Genomic DNA, 20,884 nt, shown 5'->3' with positions numbered 1-20,884 from the left:
TTTAGACATTCGAAATATTATGAAATAAAAAGTGTGGAAAGTTTTTAAGACACATAATAAAAAAGAAGATATATGGCAAAACCTGTAATTGTACAATCAAATGGTTTTCATGATTTTATATAGGATAGCATATTAACAAGTTTGGCACGAAAAATTCATGTAAGTATGTCAGGCTTATCCTCCTACCTATAAGACCTTTCTTTGTGAGGCCTCATCCGACTCTCTAGCCAATTAACATTGCAAGTAAATGTAACGAACAAATTAGGATTCATGTAAGCCCTGCATATAACCTTGACATCTTGGTAATTATTAATCATATATCAAGGGCTTCCAATCAAAGAAGTGGGAACAATAACCTTCCTAATAGTGCTACCCTTAACATCCCTTTTAATAACAGTTTCATGAATGCCTTTATATACTTCAGTTCTAAGATCATTTTGATTAGCTCTAATATAATCAAACCTATCTTCCTCAACATTAACAAATGCATCAACCAAAAACTGCTAGTACAATCGACCACCTTTGATGATGATGTTCTTGAACCCTTTCCTTTCGTTTATCAGGTAACCCTTTGGCATTTTTGCAAAGCTTGGTGTTCATTATTTGTAAACATGATGTTGCATTGATAGCCATCTTCACTATAAGGAAACAAAAAAGGATATCAAAAAGCCATACATTTTGGGAGAAACTTTGATGTCTTCTGCAAAGAACCAGAATAACTTTAAACAATAATGTCGCGTTTAGAATAAAAAAAATCCTAATATCTCTAACAATCAAACTGGCAACATCATATGACAATGAACCATCATATTGTCCTAAGTCATTGTCTCTTTTACCAAGTAAGTGCATTGTGTAATTTGTACCTCTATCACCTGCGAGCCTCTGTTTTACATTTCAAAAGAGCTTGACCACCTCATTTGTTTCATCAAGCATTTTGATAAGATCACGAACAACATCCTCTTTCAAATTCAAAGTTGAATTTCTTTTTGTAAACGATGATAGTCTGTTTAAAGCTTCATCTCTAAATCATCACCAGAGGATAAAAACGAGTCTATTAAATGGCAGCAACTGCCATTAATCTTAAAGATATATATGACTAGTTGGTTGTTAATAGAATGATTGATCTTTGCATCCATCGATGTAAAGGTAAACATAGAATTTGTAAGCTCGAATATTGCTCCGATCTTAATAGCAAACTTGCTTGGCAAAAGTGTCTACAATAATAATTTTTTATGGAAAAATTATTAACAACAATAATAAAATAATAATGATAATTGTTATTATTACTTTTTTTTTTTTTTTTTCCCTGCAAGGTCTGCCAATCCAGCTGCGCAGCCTCTAAACCCAAGAGAGGTTAGAATAAACCTCGGCGGCCGGGTCTGCACCCAACGTGCGAGTTTGGAGGCCAGAAGCGAGGGGTGCAGACCCTGCCTTGTGAGTCTGCAGACCGGCTCGCCCTAGGGCTGTAGCTAGGTGCGCGAGTTTGCCCCCAACGCTCAAGGCGTGTCCGACCGCGATCTAGGTGTCTGCATGCTAAGGCCTCGGCCAGCTCTAGCGCCAGGTGGCAGCAGCCTAGGGCGCGGGCAGGCGTGCGTGGCCAGCTCGATGCCCAGATTGGCATCCTAAGCGCGAGGTGTCCACAGCACTAGTGAGTGTGCGTCCAGCCACGCGCTTTGGTCATGCAATAAGATTTTTTTCAACAAATGTTTTTTTTTAACAATAATAATAATGATAATTGTTATTATATTTGTTTTTTCCAATTTGCTTCTATTCTTAATAGTAATACATTTCATTAACATAAAAATAATAATAATAATTAAAATACAAATAATAATATTTATCGCATGAATAATAATATGAAACTTGCCCGACCAAAGTTGTTACAATATTAATAATAATATTTATCACAAATATTTATCAAAATATTTACAAATAATAATATATTTTTTATGTTTGAAAATCCAATTTTTTTATATACTCACATGATAATATTCATTTATGTAAAAAGGAAATAACAATATTTTTTTTTCGTTTCAGGTTCTGTTGAATTTTCTAATTAAATCATGTTTGATTTTGCGTTTCAGTTTTTTTTCTTTGCTTCAAATTAATATTTTTGTTATGTTTTTTATTATTTTTTAAATATATTGCTACTGTGTGTGTCTAGCTATAACGCCAAACCCGAGAAATTTTAAAAATGTTGGATTTTTTTTTTCTATACTTCAAAATAGCATTTTCTCCATGTTTTTGTATTATTGAAATATTTCAAAGAAATATATATATTAAAATTGTCTTTAAGCAAGACTTAAGAAATTGATTTTGTTTTTCCTTGAAATTAATATTGGCTTGATACTTTTTTCTTCTATACAAATTAATTAGATCATGTTTAATTTTACATTTTATAAAATCTTTGAATTTTTTTTTTTGAATTTTAAAGTTTTTTTTTTTACTTCAAATTAAGTTTTTTTATGCAAATATAATATATTTTAAAAAAAACATGTTGGCATTGTATGCTAGCTACAATGCCAAACCTAAAATTTTTTCAAATTTTACTCTTTTTTTTACTTAAATTTTTTTTTTCATGTTTTAATATGAAAATATTAAAATTGATAAAATTCTTAATAAATTTTTTATTTACATCATATACTTTAATATGCCCTTATCAACAAAAGATACACATTATGCAATTTTATTGCACTGGAAAAAACTACGTTATGAACCTCTTCTTGTCAGTGGATTATCTCGGAGAAAGGATTTCATGTTTTTTTTTTTTTTTTTTGTATTAACTGTTCTCCGTCAGAATTATCATCATAATTACTGTGAAGAAACATTCACAATAATTAAACTGCGACAATTTATATATACATCTTCCATTCCAAATCATAAACCTAATCATCTAAAAAAAGCAAGCATCCCAATTACTGAAAAACAAACCAGCTTCCAAAAATCCAAAAGAACACATAATAACCAAGCAAACAAAATGAATTAGAAAGACACTGTAAACCAACCAGCCATACAATGAGGTCATTGTGAAGCCAAAACCAAAATCACTTCTCCAGTGATGAATCTGCCCCAGCAGTGGACCTAAAATCCTCAATAATGGCAGATTCAACACGAAAGCTGAGAAAAAAAATGGAAAACAATAAACCTCGAAGACAATAAAACACCATGTGCAAACAAACACCATAAAACAAACCCAACAAGCACCTAATAACCTAACCCATCAGGCAAAAACAAGCAGCATTCCTAAAAAAGGATAAACATAAAGCAATCGAAACCCAAAGAGATCAGGCAAATAACAAAGAAAAAGAAACAAACTAATGCAGTTGCCAGAAAATCCAAAACAGTTGCCTAATCTCATAATAAAAATCATGCCTCCCAATCACAAAAACTGACCAAGTTTTTCAAAAAAGCAAACGAATCAAACAGAAACCAAGCAACGCAACAGAAAATGAAAATGCGCAGGAAACCATCCTGGTCAATACAAAGACCCTTAACTAATAAAGAACTGCAATCACAGGAGCCCAAGCACACCCCACAGCAAACTGCAAAACAAATAAACATCAGAAATAGCACTAGCAACCTTCGAGAATGCAACCAGAACACAAATATTCCAACACCCTAAAATCCCAAACCACAGAGAACGACTCACCCAACCCAGACAACCAAAGCCCTAAAAAACACACCAAGAAACAAAATAATTATTGCTAATGAAACTATATAAACTCTGCCTTATTCTTCATAAGAGGGAGTGTATTAAATATTCTATAAACTGGCATATAAAAAAAAAGGAAAAAAAGGATGACTACCCCAATCAATCTCAGACGCAAATTTCAATAGTGATCCCTTGAATTCATCAAAATCTAAAAGAAAAAATTAAAATAAACAACCTAGCATAGTGACTAAGCACTTATCTGCCCAGAACGAAGGAAACCAACAACCCACTAAGCCTATAAGACAAAAAGAAACCACAACCATTTCATGCAAAATCAACCAAAATCCAATCCCACTGCACTAGACCAGCGCTCTCCCAAGAATGACCACGCAACCAGATACATCACAGGTAAGACCTGTATCTAATTACCAACCCCTCCACACTCAACAAATCAGAAGAATGACAGAAACCCCAACCCCAACAACCCCAACCCCACGCGAGAACACAAAACACAGCCAGCTCTTCACGCGAGAAGAGCTGCTCCAGCGACCCCAACCTCGCATGCAATAACGGAAAAAGAACCCAGCTCTTCACGCAAGAAGGGCTGCTTCAGTCCACAGTATTTACACTCAGCGGCTATAATGATTCACCGAGGCCGTTTATTTTTTTGTAATCTATAAAGCTATTTGAATAACAAACAAATTGATATCTGATCAATTTAATCTAGAAACTCAGTGATTTTTCATTGTGTTTAAATTGATGGTGAACTCTTCATCATCATCTTCTTCTTCGCATCTAACTTTGAGATGCCAGGAAATATTGATAATCAATCCCAATAATAATTAAAAGCAAAATTTATCAGATTAGATTAGAAACACAAATAAGCTACCAAAGTCAACCTCTTTTGAACCTAAAATCAAAATTAAATAAGTAAATGAATTTACCTTGAAAGGCATAATAGTTTGCTGACATGTTTTCCCCATCACACCGACTTTAATAAATTTTGCAGGATATATCATACGATAAATGGATATAACATATGATAAAAGCCGACAATCGCCACATAAGTATTTGTGGTGCAATTCCTTTCCATGCTGAAGTGGGTAGGGATGCATAATAGAAAGCTCCTCAACAAAAAGCATGAAAATCACCAGCGAATCCCTGCTGTAAATCCCTGAATAGGGTGATAAATTTTGTTTTCATGGGGACAAAATCCACAGTAGTCCTTGGTAGAACTTGTAATAATAATAATAAACAAATAAACAAACCAGAAACAATAGTATAAAATACTATGCATGTAATGATAAAATACAATTCGTGCATAGAAATTGACAAACACACCAGAGCGCGCATAAGAAGGAACAAAAGAAATGCATAATCCACCTTCTTCCAACAAACAACATGCAGTGATTTTTTCAGCTTCTGTATTATGATTCCTTCCCCAGTGAGCTTCTCCATGTGACAATTCTGCAAAAAATAATTTCAGGGACTTGTCATCTTCAGAAGCAGTGAAGTTGATATGCTCCCAAACACCCATAGAAAAGAAAGAACATGCAGATATGATCTCCACCAGCTTAAATTTAGCACCCTGAAAAAGAAATTTTGACAGTAACAAAAAATTAAGTTGGGTGCACACCGAATTAATTTGTTTTTAGCAGCAGAAAATTAATTAAATAAAATAAACATTATACCTAGCAAATAGTACTAGATGATGCTGATTGTTTTAACCACCCAAGACATAGCAATAACTCGAGGAGATTTCACAGTCCAGAAATTTACCTTGGACTTGTTGTTATAGAATTCTACAGCATGATGGATCAACACCATAACAATACCGGCAAAACAGAGTGTTTATCTCTTTCATGCACCAAACAATCCTAATAAGTTCATTCAAGCATCGAGATGAAGATTGATAATTCTCTGGAAAATATGACATGGATAGACATCGTAGAGAACTTTTGGGTTAAAACACTGTGCTGTCCTGTCCTTATTAGGGAGGGACTTCGAATTTGTTGTCTAGGGTTTTCGAGCAATAAAATTCTTCTAATATTTTCATCATCAAAACTGGTAAAGCAGTATGCGATCTAAAATTAGTTTACCTTGTGCTTCTTGTTGTGGTATTTTATGGCTCTTTCTGCACTCCTTGTGTATTTTAGCAGGTCATTCCTGGATGGATGAATCTCAGAAAAGTAAACTTAAATAAATATTGAATTAGAATGAGATTTATATATAAAAAAAGAAGCAGATCTGGGCAGAGTCATTCAACTCATAAAAGAATTTCCGAGCAGCGAAGCAAAACCAAGAATCTCACAACGAACAGAAATTCTTTCCTCCGATCTCATATTTGAAGGCAAAAGAAGAAACGCAAACTGTACCGTTTCTCACAAAACCCAAGCTTGTCTTCTCGAGTTTGAATATCCCGATCTTGTTCAATATCCGGAAAACGTCTTCTCTTTCCCATCCGACTCAGAAGAGCCTCGAGGCTTAATCGAATTATTCTAATATCATAATACGTTACAATCTTCTCAAAGACGGCGCCCATCCTCCGTGGCTTGTCTCTTTGCCGAATTTGCGAAGCTAGAATAACTTGCTCGCGAACGCTCTTTTGTGGAAGAGTAGATACTTGACCCGCGCGATGCTGCGGGTTATTTTTTTGTATAAAAAATATTAAAACAAATAAAAATTTAAAAATATTAAATTTTTCTGCAAAGCTATATTAAAGAATCTTGAGTTTGGCTGCAACGCCTGACCTAAGAGTAATATTTATAATATTAATAATAAAATTAAACTTGCATGACCTAAATTTAAATGAGCCTGACTGCAACACCGGACCCAAGAATATTGGATGTGGGTCTAGCTATAAAGTCGTGTAATAAAAGTGTGATAATTAAATAGATTAATTCAAAAAAAAAAACAAAGAAAAACAATCAACATAAAGGAAAAAACTAATGATGAAAAAGAAAAAAAAATTGAATTAATTGGGTTAACTCTTTAAACCAGGTTATCCTGTAAAACCTGGGATTCACATCATGAAAGTTTGATAACTAAATAGAAAAAAAATAATGGATTTACTCAGAATTAACCGGGTTAACCCATCAAACCAAGTTAACCCGTTAAGCCCAAGACACGTGTCATGAAAGTATGAAAGTCTGATAATTAAATAGAAAGAAAATTAACTTTAACAAACTAAACTAAATGAAAAAAATAACTTGTCAAATCAGGCCAACCCATCAAACCCGAGATTCGTATCATGAAAATCTGATAACTAAATAAAAAAAAATTTAACATTAACAAACTAAATCAAACAAAAAAAATTCATTAAAAAAAATTAAAAAAGAGAAAAAAAAGGAAAAAATAGTTATATAATACAATATAATATAACACAATATAATAATATTTATAATTATAATAATATAATATATTAATAAGTAAATATATTAGTAAAAGGCGTGACATGCTCGTGCAATGCCGCGGGCTTGTAGCATGCTTGTGCATTATTGTGGATTTGTGTAAAAAATCATATAAAAATAAATTGTTACCATCCATAATATTTGAAAGGAAAAAACTACAAATCTATATTCTCAACCAGCTCAATATTAAAAAAAAAATCAAAAGAAAAATTATGAAAAAAAAACAATGAAAAAAAGAAGATGACAATTTTGGAAGAACAAAAAGCAAAAAAAAAAAAAAAAAACACGTGGGGAAAGTTAAAGCTAAATTTTCAACCAGCTAAATATTAAAATCATTTAAAAAAACACTGTAGCAATCCGTAGTGTTTTTTGAGGAAATATACAACTATAATTATCAACCAGCTCAATATTAAAAAAAAATTCAATAAAGATAATTTTGACAAATATAAAACAAAAAAAAAAAAAACGAAAGGAAAAAAACATCCAGGGAAACACTATAACAATCTATAGTGTTTCATGAGAAAATCTACAGTTGTAATTTTTTAACCAGCTCAATATCAAAACAATAAAAACGACAAAGACAATTTAACAAAAAAACATAAGAAAAAAAAAGCATATGGGAAAACACTGTAGTAATCAACGATGTTTTTAAGGAAAAAAAAAAGCCAAATTATTAACCGATTCAGTATGAAAAAAATAAATTTGACAAAAACATATTTGAAAAAAAAACATCAATAAAAAAACATGTAGGGAAACACTGTAGCAAGGAAAAAATTATGTGGGAAAACACTATAGCAATCTACAGTGTTTTAAATAACTACAAAACTAAATTCTCAATCAGTTTAATATGAAAAAAATAAAATCGACAAAAATAATTTAAAAAAAAAATTATTTAATAAAAAATCTATGTAGAGAAATACTACAGCAATCTAGTGTCAGCCAAACAAAAACCATGTAACGAAAACATTGTAGCAATCCATAGTGTTTTTTTTTTTAAAAAAAAAAAAAAGCTAAAAAGCTAAGTTCTTAACCAACTCAATATATAAAAAAACCTGACAAAAACTATTTTCAAAAAAAAAAGAAGAAAGGAGTCAATTTTGGGTAAAAGAAATGAAAAAAGAAACATGTAAAAAAAAGGAAACAAAAGCTAGAAAAAAAACACGCGGGGAAAGCTACAGTGTTTTAAAGAAAAAACCAAAAAAACTAAAATTGCAACCAGCTCAATAGCAAAAAAAGTAAAATCAACAAAAATTATTCTGAAAAAAAAAAAAAAAAATATGTAAAAAATGACAATTATGGAAAAAAAGAAAAAGAAATAAAAAAATAAAAAAAAAAACATGTGGGGAAAGCTAAAGCTAGATTATCAGCCAACTCAATATTGAAAAAATAAATTCGATAAAGATAATTTTTTAAAAAAAATATGTGGGGAACACTGCAGCAAAACAAAAACTATGTAGGGAAACACTGTAGTAATCCATATTGTTTTTTTTTTTTAAAAAAAAAAAACTACAGAGCTAAATTCTTAACCAATGCAATAAAAAAAAATCTACAAAGACCATTTAAAAAAAAGAATAAACAAATCACAAAAAAAAAAAAACAATGTATGAGTACATTATAGCAATCCACAATGTTTTAAAGAAAAAAGATACATAGTTAAATTTTCAACCAACTCAATATTTAAAAAAATTAGCAAAGATAATTTGAAAAAAAATTAAAAAAAAGAAAAAAAAAGTCAATTTTGGGTAAACAAAAAGGAAAAAAAAACATGTAAAAAAAATGAAGAAGAAACAAAAGTAGGAAAAAAAAAATGCTCCAGAAAAAAAAAAAGAAAAAAAAATGCTACAAAAAAAAAAAGCAGAAAAAAAAAAAAAACTGCTCCGAAAAAAAAAATGCTACAGTAGCTGCTACAGTAAAAACACCACGCGTTTTAGAGTTCTTTAATAAGGAAACAGAGTAAATTATAGTCCTTGTAGTTTTATAAAAGAAATAAAATAGAGTTCTTTCTTTAAAACAATAATTAATTAGTTTTGATACTTTTATACCTATTCATTCATTTCACTTTTCTTAATTCATTACTTATTAAAAAAAAAAAAAAAAAGAAAAAAAAAAAAAGAAACAGATGATATAGAAAAATCGACTAGAAAAAGGACTAGTTATAGAGTCCTCTAGTTAAAGAAACTATTTAATCTATTTCACAAATACTAGTAATTATTATTATTATTTAATTAACCAATCATTAGGTTGTGTTTGTTTCTTGAAAAGTTGTTTTTGAAAAATTAATTTTAAATTTTTTTGTTTTTTTTTTCATCAAAAAAATTAACCAATGAAAAACACTTTCCAGTTAAAAAAAAATTTGGCTTGATTTCATGAAAAATGTTTTTCTTTTATTTTGAGCGGAAAACACTTTCCGAAAGTTGTAAAAAATTTAGAAATGTCATATTATTTGCTGATTATATCAAATTTGATCATCAAAATTTTGATTGCTATATATATATATTTTGTTATGAATATTTATTTTTCAATTTTATTCTTTAAAATTTAATTTTTATATTAATTTTGGTCCTTATTTTTTTAATTGTTATTTGTTTTTCCCTTATCATTTTTTATTATTTTTTATCTATCAAATTTGGTCCTTATTCTTTTTATTGTTACTTATTTTATTTGAAATAATTTATGAAATGTTAATTATTATTATTTTAATTTCTTCATCTTTTAATTTTTAATTTTTTAGATTTGATCTCTATTATATGATTATTATTTATTATATTTGAGATAATTTATAAAATTATATTTTTTCAATTTCATTCTCATTCAACTTTTTAATTTGTAAGATTTGTTCCTCATTATTTTAATAAACTTGAAAAAAAATAAAAAATTAATAAGTTATTTCTTGGCTCATTTTATATGACATAACCAAACACTGGAAAATATTTTTCAACTTATTTTTCATTACACTACCAAACATAAAAAAATAATTCACTTTATAAAAAAAAATTACTTTCCAGCAAACAAACAAGACTTTAAGAGAAGCTTCCCAATTCTTTTCTTTCCTTTTATTTTATTGTGATTATGTGTTTTTTCTCTAATAAGGTTTTAAGAGATATTCCATAATCACCGTGTTTGGTATAACATAGTTTTATAGTTATGAATTGAAATTTTTTTTAAAAAAATTTACTTTTTATTTTAATTAAAATATATGTTTGATTAAAATTATAATTAAAGTTATTATTTAGTAAAAAATATATCTAACGTGTTTGATTAAAATTATAATTAAAAGTGATGTTATAATAAAATGATTAAAAAAGATATATAATAATTTTTTATTTTGCAATTATATATATATATATATATATATATATATATTTGATTATTAATATATAATAAAAACAACCATATAAATTATAAAATTTGCTTTTTTATTTCTTTAAACTTACTGTCATCACAAACATAATCTAAGGAATACTTGTTAATTATTATTTAACTAAAAAAACAAAAGCAATTAAATTTATATGCTTATCATTTAATCAAACAAAAGCAAATTGTTACATTCTACCTTATCATTTAATAAATTAATAAATTAATTTTTTTTATATTTTCGTCGAGCATTAATATGGATCTATTAAAATACAAACGCTCCAAATATTTTAGATCCAATTTGTAGCTTTTTAGATCCAAGAGAGAAGAAAAGGAGAATGATAGAGGGAAAGTAATCCCACAAAATTATGAGGTATTTGTGAGGAAGAGTAAATGAGGTGTTTTCTCATAGTAATAGAAAGATTTCAGTTGTTCTCCTATTGGTAGAGTGAGGTTGTAATTCCCACAGTACTTAGTAAAATCCTTCTATATTTGCTCGTGGACGTAGCCAAATTGGGTGAACCACGTAAATTCTTGTGTGTCTCATTTCTCATTTTATCATATCCTTTACCTTTTGTCTTGTCGGGTTTGTATGCCAGTATCCTAATAGTGGTATCAGAGCCTTCTTGGTTGGTGTTGTTAACACACAAAAGTTATTTGTGTATACAACTACTATTCACGTCTACGACACTATTCACATATACGGCACTATTCATCCACAGGGTACTGTTCACATACGTTACTGTTGACGGATATAGAAAGTCAGTGTGGTGATTAAATACAGTCTAGAAAGTTTTGTCTAAGGAGATTGGGTTTTAAGCGGGACCATTTATGACCCCTCCAATCTTTCCTGGGAACTTACTTAGTGAAGTATTTTTCACACGATACTATTTCTATATACGTTACAGATATGTGAATGTGAAACAGTGATAGCTGAATAGATCACGGTGAATAAAATGGCAGCAAAGTACGAGATTGAGAGGTTCAAGGGGAGCAATTTCTCACTATGGAAAATGAGAATCAAGACAATCTTGAGGAAAGACAATTGCTTGGCAGCAATTGGGGATCGGCCCGCGGAGATTATTGATAATGTAAAATGGAATGAGATGGATGGCAATGCTATTGCTAACATACATTTAGCATATACGAGTCCAAGTCTTTGCACAATAATATTTTTTTAAAGTGGAGACTTTATACCCTTCGAATGGCAGAAACCATGTCAGTGACTGACCACATCAACACAATAAGAACTCTATTTTCACAACTTACTACATTGGGTTAACAAATAGAGGAAAATAAACGTGTAGAGCTTCTACTTCAAAGTCTTCCTAATTCGTATGATCAACTCATTATCAACTTGACCACTAATATCCCCTCAGACTATTTAGTCATTGATGATGTTGCAACCGCTAACTTGGAAGAAGAAAATAGGCGCAGAAACAAAAGAGACAGAAATAGTTCAAACTAAGCAGAGGCGTTGTTGATGTCAAGAGGAAGATCAACGGAGCGTGGCTCTAGTGGGAGTCAAAGGCAGGGGAGGTCCAAATCAAGAAGTAAGAAGACTGTGAAATGCTACAACTGTGGCAGAAAAGGGCACTTCAAAAAGAATTGTTGGTTTAAAAACGGTATAGAGAACACTGCAGAGTCATCAAGACCTCAAGGATGTGTTGCAAGCACCTTAGAAGATGGGGAGGTTCTATATAGTGAAGCATCGATAGTCTCTACAGATAGAAAAGAGCTCACTGAGGTTTGGTTAATGGATCGAGGAGCGACATGGCATATGACTCCTAATCGAGATTGGTTTCATACATATGAACCCATCTCTGAAGGATAAGTGTTCATGGGCAATGATCATGCTTTAGAGATTGCTGGCATTGGCACCATCAAATTGAAGATGTATGATGGCTCAATTCGTACTATTTCGGGAGTACGACATGTGAAAGGCTTAAAGAAGAATCTCTTGTCCGTAGGACAATTTGATAGTCTTGGCTATGAGATTTGAACAGACACCGGAATCATGAAAATTGTCAAAGGAGCGCTGGTGGTTTTAAAGGTAAGAAAGATAGTTGCAAACTTGTTTATGTTAATGGGAGAAACACATCATGAGGCAGAGGCGTCAATCGCATCAGCCAGTTCTGCAGAAGAGAAGACGATGATGTGGCATCAAAAGTTCTCTCCGATCAGAAGTTACTCCCTAGGCTTACAAAGATTACTTTACCTTTTTGTGAACACTGTGTTATAAGTAAACAACACAGGTTTTATATAGTGAAGCAGCGACAGTCTCTACAGATAGAAAAGAGCTCACTGAGGTTTGGTTAATGGATCGAGGAGCGACATGGCATATGACTCCTAATCGAGATTGGTTTCATACATATGAACCCATCTCTGAAGGATCAGTGTTCATGGGCAATGATCATGCTTTAAAGATTGCCGACAGTGGCACCATCAAATTGAAGATGTATGATGGCTCAATTAGTACTAGTTCGGGAGTACGACATGTGAAAGGCTTAAAGAAGAATCTCTTGTCCGTAGGACAATTTGATAGTCTTGGCTATGAGATTCGAACAGACAATGGAATCATGAAAATTATCAAAGGAGCGCTGGTGGTTTTAAAGGCAAGAAAGATAGTTGCAAACTTGTTTGTGTTAATGGGAGAAACACATCATGAGGCAGAGGCGTCAATCGCATCAGCCAGTCCTGCAGAAGAGAAGACGATGATGTGGCATAAAAAACTAGGCCACATGTCAGAGAAAGGTTTGAAAGTTCTCTCTGATCAAAAGTTACTCCCTGGGCTTACAAAGGTTACTTTACCTTTTTGTGAGCACTGTGTTACAAGCAAACAGCACAGGTTGAAGTTTGGCACATCAACAACTAAGAGCAAATGCATCTTAGACCTGATTCACTCTGATGTTTTGTAATGGCCCGGCCCAACTTGCCATATATTGTTCGCTTTGGGCCTTACCGCCCTCACGGTTTTGTTCCTGGTGACGCGAGCCCATTTCTGACCCTGACGCCCCAAAACGCGTATAACAAGTTGGCAACCAGCACCACTTATAAGGCCAGCAACACACCCCTCACCCGCCGATGTGGGATCTTACAATCGACCCCCCTTAAGGAGCCCGACGACCCCGTCGGCACAACCGGACAGCCAGTGAGGTCGGCTCTGATACCAAATGTAATGGCTCGGCCCAACTTGCCATATATTGTCCGCTTTGGGCCTTACCGCCCTCACGGTTTTGTTCCTGGTGACGCGAGCCCATTTCTGACCCTGACGCCCCAAAACGCGTATAACAAGTTGGCAACTAGCACCACTTATAAGGCCAGCAACACACCCCTCACCCGCCGATGTGGGATCTTACAATCGACCCCTCTTAAGGAGCCCGACGACCCCGTCGGCACAACAGGACAGCTAGTGAGGTCGGCTCTGATACCAAATGTAATGGCTCGGCCCAACTTGCCATATATTGTCCGCTTTGGGCCTTACCGCCCTCACGGTTTTGTTCCTGGTGACGCGAGCCCATTTCTGACCCTGACGCCCCAAAACGCGTATAACAAGTTGGCAACCAGCACCACTTATAAGGCCAGCAACACACCCCTCACCCGCCGATGTGGGATATTACAATCGACCCCCCTTAAGGAGCCCGACGACCCCGTCGGCACAACCGGACAGCCAGTGAGGTCGGCTCTGATACCAAATGTAATGGCTCGGCCCAACTTGCCATATATTGTCCGCTTTGGGCCTTACCGCCCTCACGGTTTTGTTCCTGGTGACGCGAGCCCATTTCTGAGCCTGACGCCCCAAAACGCGTATAACAAGTTGGCAACCAGCACCACTTATAAGGCCAGTAACACACCCCTCACCCGCCGATGTGGGATCTTACATGTTTGACAAGCACCGGTTGTATCCTTAGGAGGAGCAAGATACTTTGTATCATTCATAGATGACTTCTCCAGGAGATGTTGGTTGTATCCGATTAGAAGGAAGGCAGATGTGTTCGCAGTCTTTAAAACCTTCAAAGCGCGGGTAGAACTTGAATCTGAAAAGAAGATCAAGTGTTTGAGGACTGACAATGGAGGAGAAAATACCAGTGATGGAATTTGATAACTTCTGTCAACATGAAGGTATCTAAAGGCAGTTCACAACGGCATACACTCCACAACAAAATGGAGTGGCAGAGCGGATGGACAGAACTCTATTACAAAGAACTAGAGCAATGTTGAAGGCTGCAGGTCTAGGAAAGTCATTCTGGGCAGAAGCAGTCAATACCGCCTGTTATGTGATAAATCGATCTCCGCCAACTGCAATTGAGCTGAAGACACCGATGGAGATATGGACTGGAAAGCCAGCTGATTATTCTCGATTACACATATTTGGAAGTCCTGTGTACGTGATGTACAATACTCAAGAAGTCAGCAAGCTGGATTCAAAGTCCAAAAAATAAGAGAGAAGAAGAGGAGAGTGAGAGAGGGAAAGTAATCCCACAAAATTGTGAGGTACTTGTGAGGAAGAGTAAGCGAGGTGTTTTCTCATAGTAATAGAGAGATTTCAGTTGTTCTCCTATTGGTAGAGAGAGGTTGTAATTCCCACAGTACTTAGTAAAATCCTTCTATACTTGCCCGTGGACGTAGCCAAATTGGGTGAACCACGTAAATTCTTGTGGGTCTCATTTCTCATTTTATCCTATCATTTACCTTTTGTCTTGTCGGGTTTGCATGCCAGTATCCTAACAAAAACCTCATTCTGTAACAAGACACATACACATACAATTAAGGTTAGACAAAAATGCTAACTGCCGCAGGAACAATCGTTCACAGAGAGTGAGAAAGATGCGGGTGATGGAGATGCTTGATTGGGAGATGCTTGATCGGGAGCGTGGTAAACAAAAAAGGCGGCAAGTGATTCTCTCCTGAACGAATTTTCCCTTTTTATTTTATTTTATTTTTAAATCAATCTCTATCTCACACTGTTCCTCTTTCCTATTAAAGTTCTTGGGTTCCGCAATTCTTGAAGGAGCCTCGGATCTTCTTTCGATCTCATCCTAAACTGGATTGCGTTGAGGGTAAGAGCTAGCAATTTCTGTATGCCTATAGTTGTCATGAATTTCATGTTAAGGTTTTCTAAGTTTGGACATGTTTGTTGAATTTCACTTTTCGGTAGACCCGATCCGCTCCGCTTCCAACAGCTGATATATCAGTCCTTAAGCTCGAGTTTGATTGCCTGTCTGTTTTAATTGTGTATTCATACATTAATTGTTTTCATAGTGCTTCGGGTTCAATGGGTTGAAGCATTGAGAAATCTCTTTTTTAATAAATAAAACAAGAAATAATAAAGAAAAAATGATGTAGGAAAGCTGATAAGGAAAAGGACTCATATCGTTTTTTAAACTAAAGAAACTATTTAATTTCTTTCATAAAAACTAAAAGAACTAATTTATAATTTAATCTAAAAAGAAAGAAAACAAGCACCCTGAGTCTTAAGTTTTTTTTCCCCTTTAGAAAACAAGCACTCTTAAGACACTTCTTCTAATTCTTTTGTTTGTTTTCATTTTATAAGGGATTTCTTTCTTTCAGAGGTTTTAACCCGGTACTAAACGTATGGTTGGGTTGCAGGGATACACCATGCTTACGAAGAGATTATCGAAGAGGTACTTACATGGATACTTGATGGTGGGTGGGGTGATAGGTAATAAGTGATTCTCTCCCGCACAACTTTTCTTTTTCATTTTCTTTTCATTTATTTCTAAATCTATCCCTATCCCACACTCTTTCTATTTCCTATTATAGCTTTCCCAATCAGATTTCCAAAATGATTCAAGAGTTGAAGAAGGCAGGGTATGCTGTGCCGCAACTCCCATCTCATCCTAAGCCGGTCCGCCCTGGGGGTGAGAGTACAGATTCCTATTGCATGTTGTGCCCCAACTCTCATCTCATTGTAAGGTTATCGAAGTGGTGCCTACTTGGATACTTGACGGTGGGTGGGGTAATAGGTAACACTGCAGAGTCATCAAGACCTCAAGGATGTGTTGCAAGCACCTTAGAAGATGGGGAGGTTTTATATAGTGAAGCAGCGACAGTCTCTACAGATAGAAAAGAGCTCACTGAGGTTTGGTTAATGGATCGAGGAGCGACATGGCATATGACTCCTAATCGAGATTGGTTTCATACATATGAACCCATCTCTGAAGGATCAGTGTTCATGTGCAATGATCATGCTTTAGAGATTGCTGGCATTGGCACCATCAAATTGAAGATGTATGATGGCTCAATTCGTACTATTTCGGGAGTACGACATGTGAAAGGCTTAAAGAAGAATCTCTTGTCCGTAGGACAATTTGATAGTCTTGGCTATGAGATTCGAACAGACAATGGAATCATGAAAATTATCAAAGGAGCGCTGGTGGTTTTAAAGGCAAGAAAGATAGTTGCAAACTTGTTTGTGTTAATGGGAGAAACACATCATGAGGCAGAGGCGTCAATCGCATCAGCCAGTCCTGCAGAAGAGAAGACGATGATGTGGCATAAAAAACTAGGCCACATGTCAGAGAAAGGTTTGAAAGTTCTCTCTGATCAAAAGTTACTCCCTGGGCTTACAAAGGTTACTTTACCTTTTTGTGAGCACTGTGTTACAAGCAAACAGCACAGGTTGAAGTTTGGCACATCAACAACTAAGAGCAAATGCATCTTAGACCTGATTCACTCTGATGTTTTGTAATGGCCCGACCCAACTTGCCATATATTGTCCGCTTTGGGCCTTACCGCCCTCACGGTTTTGTTCCTGGTGACGCGAGCCCATTTCTGAGCCTGACGCCCCAAAACGCGTATAACAAGTTGGCAACCAGCACCACTTATAAGGCCAGCAACACACCCCTCACCCGCCGATGTGGGATCTTACAATCGACCCCCCTTAAGGAGCCCGACGACCCCGTCGGCACAACCGGACAGCGAGTGAGGTCAGCTCTGATACCAAATGTAATGGCTCAGCCCAACTTGCCATATATTGTCCGCTTTGGGCCTTACCGCCCTCACGGTTTTGTTCCTGGTGACGCGAGCCCATTTCTGAGCCTGACGCCCCAAAACGCGTATAACAAGTTGGCAACCAGCACCACTTATAAGGCCAGCAACACACCCCTCACCCGCCGATGTGGGATCTTACATGTTTGGCAAGCACCGGTTGTATCCTTAGGAGGAGCAAGATACTTTGTATCATTCATAGATGACTTCTCTAGGAGATGTTGGTTGTATCCGATTAGAAGGAAGGCAGATGTGTTCGCAGTCTTTAAAACCTTCAAAGCGCGGGTATAACTTGAATCTGAAAAGAAGATCAAGTGTTTGAGGACTGACAATGGAGGAGAAAATACCAGTGATGGAATTTGATAACTTCTGTCAACATGAAGGTATCTAAAGGCAGTTCACAACGGCATACACTCCACAACAAAATGGAGTGGCAGAGCGGATGGACAGAACTCTATTACAAAGAACTAGAGCAATGTTGAAGGCTGCAGGTCTAGGAAAGTCATTCTGGGCAGAAGCAGTCAATACCGCCTGTTATGTGATAAATCGATCTCCGCCAACTGCAATTGAGCTGAAGACACCGATGGAGATATGGACTGGAAAGCCAGCTGATTATTCTCGATTACACATATTTGGAAGTCCTGTGTACGTGATGTACAATACTCAAGAAGTCAGCAAGCTGGATTCAAAATCCAGAAAATGTGTATTCTTGGGATATGCTGATGGAGTGAAAGGGTATCGCTTGTGGGATCCCACTGCCTACAAGGTAGTCATCAACAGAGATGTCATATTTGCAGAAGATAAAATGCAAATGGACGAACATAATAGCATTTTAATTGAGACTACAACAGTCTAGATGGAAAATGCTCAGAATCATACTTCTTATGAAGCTGCACCAGAGCATGAAGAACAAGAACAAATAGAGTCTGAAACTCCTGAAGTTCGACGGTCAACTCGTGGTAGAAGACCACCGGCTTGGCACTCAGAATATGTTACTGAGAGCAACATTGCATATCGTCTTCTAACAGAGGATGGAGAGCCATCAACTTTCCATGAGGCTATCAAAAGCACAGATGTATCTAGGTGGATGACAGCAACGCAAGAGGAGATTGAAGCTCTACACAAGAATAACACTTGGGATCTTGTTCCGCTACCACAAGGAAGAAAGGCCATTGGCAACAAATGGGTTTACAAGATAAAGCATGATGGCAATGATCAAGTGCAAGATTGGTGGTGAAAGGATATGCTCAGAAAGAAGGAATAGACTTTAATGAGATATTTTCTCCGGTAGTACGACTTACTACAATCAGAGTAGTCTTGGCAATGTGTGTTATATTTGATCTTCATTTAAAGCAGTTAGATGTGAAAACTGCATTTCTTCATGGAGAACTTGAAAAAGAAATTTATATGCTCCAACCAGAGGGTTTTGATGAAATAGGCAAGGAGAACTTGGTTTGCAAGTTGAACAAATCTCTATACGGTCTCAAACAGGCGCTGGGATGTTGGTACAAGAGATTTGATTCCTTTATAATTAGCCTTGGGTACAACAGACTTAGTTCAGACCATTGTACATACTATTAGAGGTTTGAAGAAGATGATGATTTCATCATTCTGTTGTTGTACGTGGATGGCATGTTGGTAATAGGCCCCAACAAAGATCGAGTTCAACAATTGAAGGCATAGTTGGCTAGGGAGTTTGATATGGACTTGGGACCAGCAAACAAGATTCTAGGGATGCAAATTCACCGAGACAGAAGTAAGAGGAAGATTTGGCTTTCTCAGAAGAATTACTTGAAGTGCGACGCTTTAACATGCAAGATTGTAAGCTAATTCCCACCCCACTTCCTATTAACTTCAAATTATCCTCAAGTATGTATCCTAACAATGAAGCAGAGAGGATGGAAATGTCTCGAGTACCGTATGCATCAGCAGTGGGAAGTTTAATGTTTGCCATGATATGTACAAGACCAGACATTGCACAAGCAGTGGGAGCAACTAGTCGATACATGGAAAATCTTGGTGGAGAGCATTGGAATACTATTAAGAGGATCTTGAGATATATCAAGGGTACCTCAGATGCCGCATTATGTTATGGAGGATCAGAATTTAATGTCAGAGGTTATGTTAACTCAGATTTTGCTGGTGACCTTAAGAAAAGAAAATCCACTACAGGCTATATGTTTATAATTGAAGGAGGAGCTGTGAGCTGGGTCTCTAAACTTCAGACTGTTGTGGCGTTATCCATAACAGAAGTTGGGTATATGGCAGCTACACAAGCTTGTAAGAAGCAATATGGATGAAGAAAGTTATGGAGGAGCTCAGGCATAAACAAGAGAAGATTTTTTTATATTATGATAGTCAGAGTGCCTTGCATATTGCAAGGAATCCAACATTTCATTCAAGAACAAAACACAGATGTTCAGTATCACTTTGTTCGTGAAGTGGTGGAAAATGGAAGTGTGGATTTTCAAAAGGTTCACACAAAGGAAAACCCAGCAGATGATTTGACCAAACCAGTCAACACTGATAAGTATATATGGTGCATATCCCCTTATGGCCTAGCAGAAATATAAGCAGCATGAAGATGGCAAGTATTGAAAGGATAGAAGAATCACAAATGATCAAGTGTGAAGACTTGATTAAATCATCAAAGTCTTCAAGTGGGAGAATGTGAAGCCAGCTAAACATTGTTGGCAAAGTCAACAATGTTGGGCACCAATTCGGTGCCACTTGCCCACTTACCTTGCTCTTGTCTTTTGCAAGACAAAGGCAAGGAAGCTTGCCTATAAATAGGCAGTGCATCCTTGCCTTATATGCACACAACAAGAAAGAAATAAGAGAGAGCAAGAGGAGAGTGAGAGAGGGAAAGTAATCCCATAAAATTATGAGGTATTTGTGAGGAAGAGTAAGTGAGGTGTTTTCTCCTAATAATAGAGAGATTTCAGTTGTTCTCCTATTATTTGAGAGATGTTGTAATTCTCACATTACTTAGTAAAATTCTTCTATACTTGCCCGTGGACGTAGCCCAATTGAATGAACCACGTAAATTATTATGTGTCTCATTTCTCATTTTATCCTATCCTTTGCCTTTTGTGGTTTGCATACTTTTATTCTAACAAATAATATAAATATGTCCTGAACTTTGTGTATCAGTAGACTAAGAAAGTCGAAGAATGGAGTTAGCGTTTAGCTCAACTCAATATCCTACCCAAAGTGCGTTTTGAAGGCCATTTTTGTAAGGCTTTTTCTTCATATGCTCCCTCAATCGTATATTTAACTTGTCATTGTCAATTTTTTTTAGACGTCCCAGTTATGTCTCTTTTTTGAATAAAGTGATTGTGATACGAGTTTTCTAAATTTACCTTGAACTATTTTGATTAATATATTTTATTACAATTTAATGTGTTACAGATAAATCAATAAATTGTATCTACTCGAATGGCTTGAACGAAAAGGA

At 35.2% G+C, this 20,884-nt stretch overlaps 1 protein-coding gene across 6 annotated transcripts; it reads right to left on the bottom strand.

Moving 5' to 3' along the window:
* Positions 1-267: 267 nt before the first annotated feature.
* LOC118035871 (uncharacterized) lies at positions 268-6,272 on the bottom strand. Of its 6 annotated transcripts, none has more exons than XM_073405668.1 (5): positions 6,028-6,272; positions 5,752-5,818; positions 4,994-5,240; positions 4,597-4,826; positions 268-638 (listed from the first exon to the last, which is right to left on the bottom strand). In XM_073405668.1, exons 1-5 carry the CDS (start codon positions 6,192-6,194, stop codon positions 636-638), a joined length of 714 nt encoding a protein of 237 aa, XP_073261769.1. In that variant the 5' UTR covers positions 6,195-6,272; the 3' UTR covers positions 268-635. The 6 variants fall into 6 exon arrangements, with proteins under 6 accessions (XP_073261769.1, XP_073261763.1, XP_034897417.1 ...); XM_073405662.1 differs by having other exon boundaries at positions 268-633; XM_035041526.2 differs by having other exon boundaries at positions 268-633; positions 5,036-5,240.
* Between the last annotated feature and the right edge of the window lie 14,612 nt (positions 6,273-20,884).

The sequence above is a fragment of the Populus alba genome, chromosome 1 (assembly GCF_005239225.2).
Source record: "Populus alba chromosome 1, ASM523922v2, whole genome shotgun sequence".
In the NCBI taxonomy this organism is placed as follows: Eukaryota; Viridiplantae; Streptophyta; class Magnoliopsida; order Malpighiales; family Salicaceae; genus Populus; species Populus alba.
This window is presented reverse-complemented; position numbering and strand designations above follow the sequence as displayed.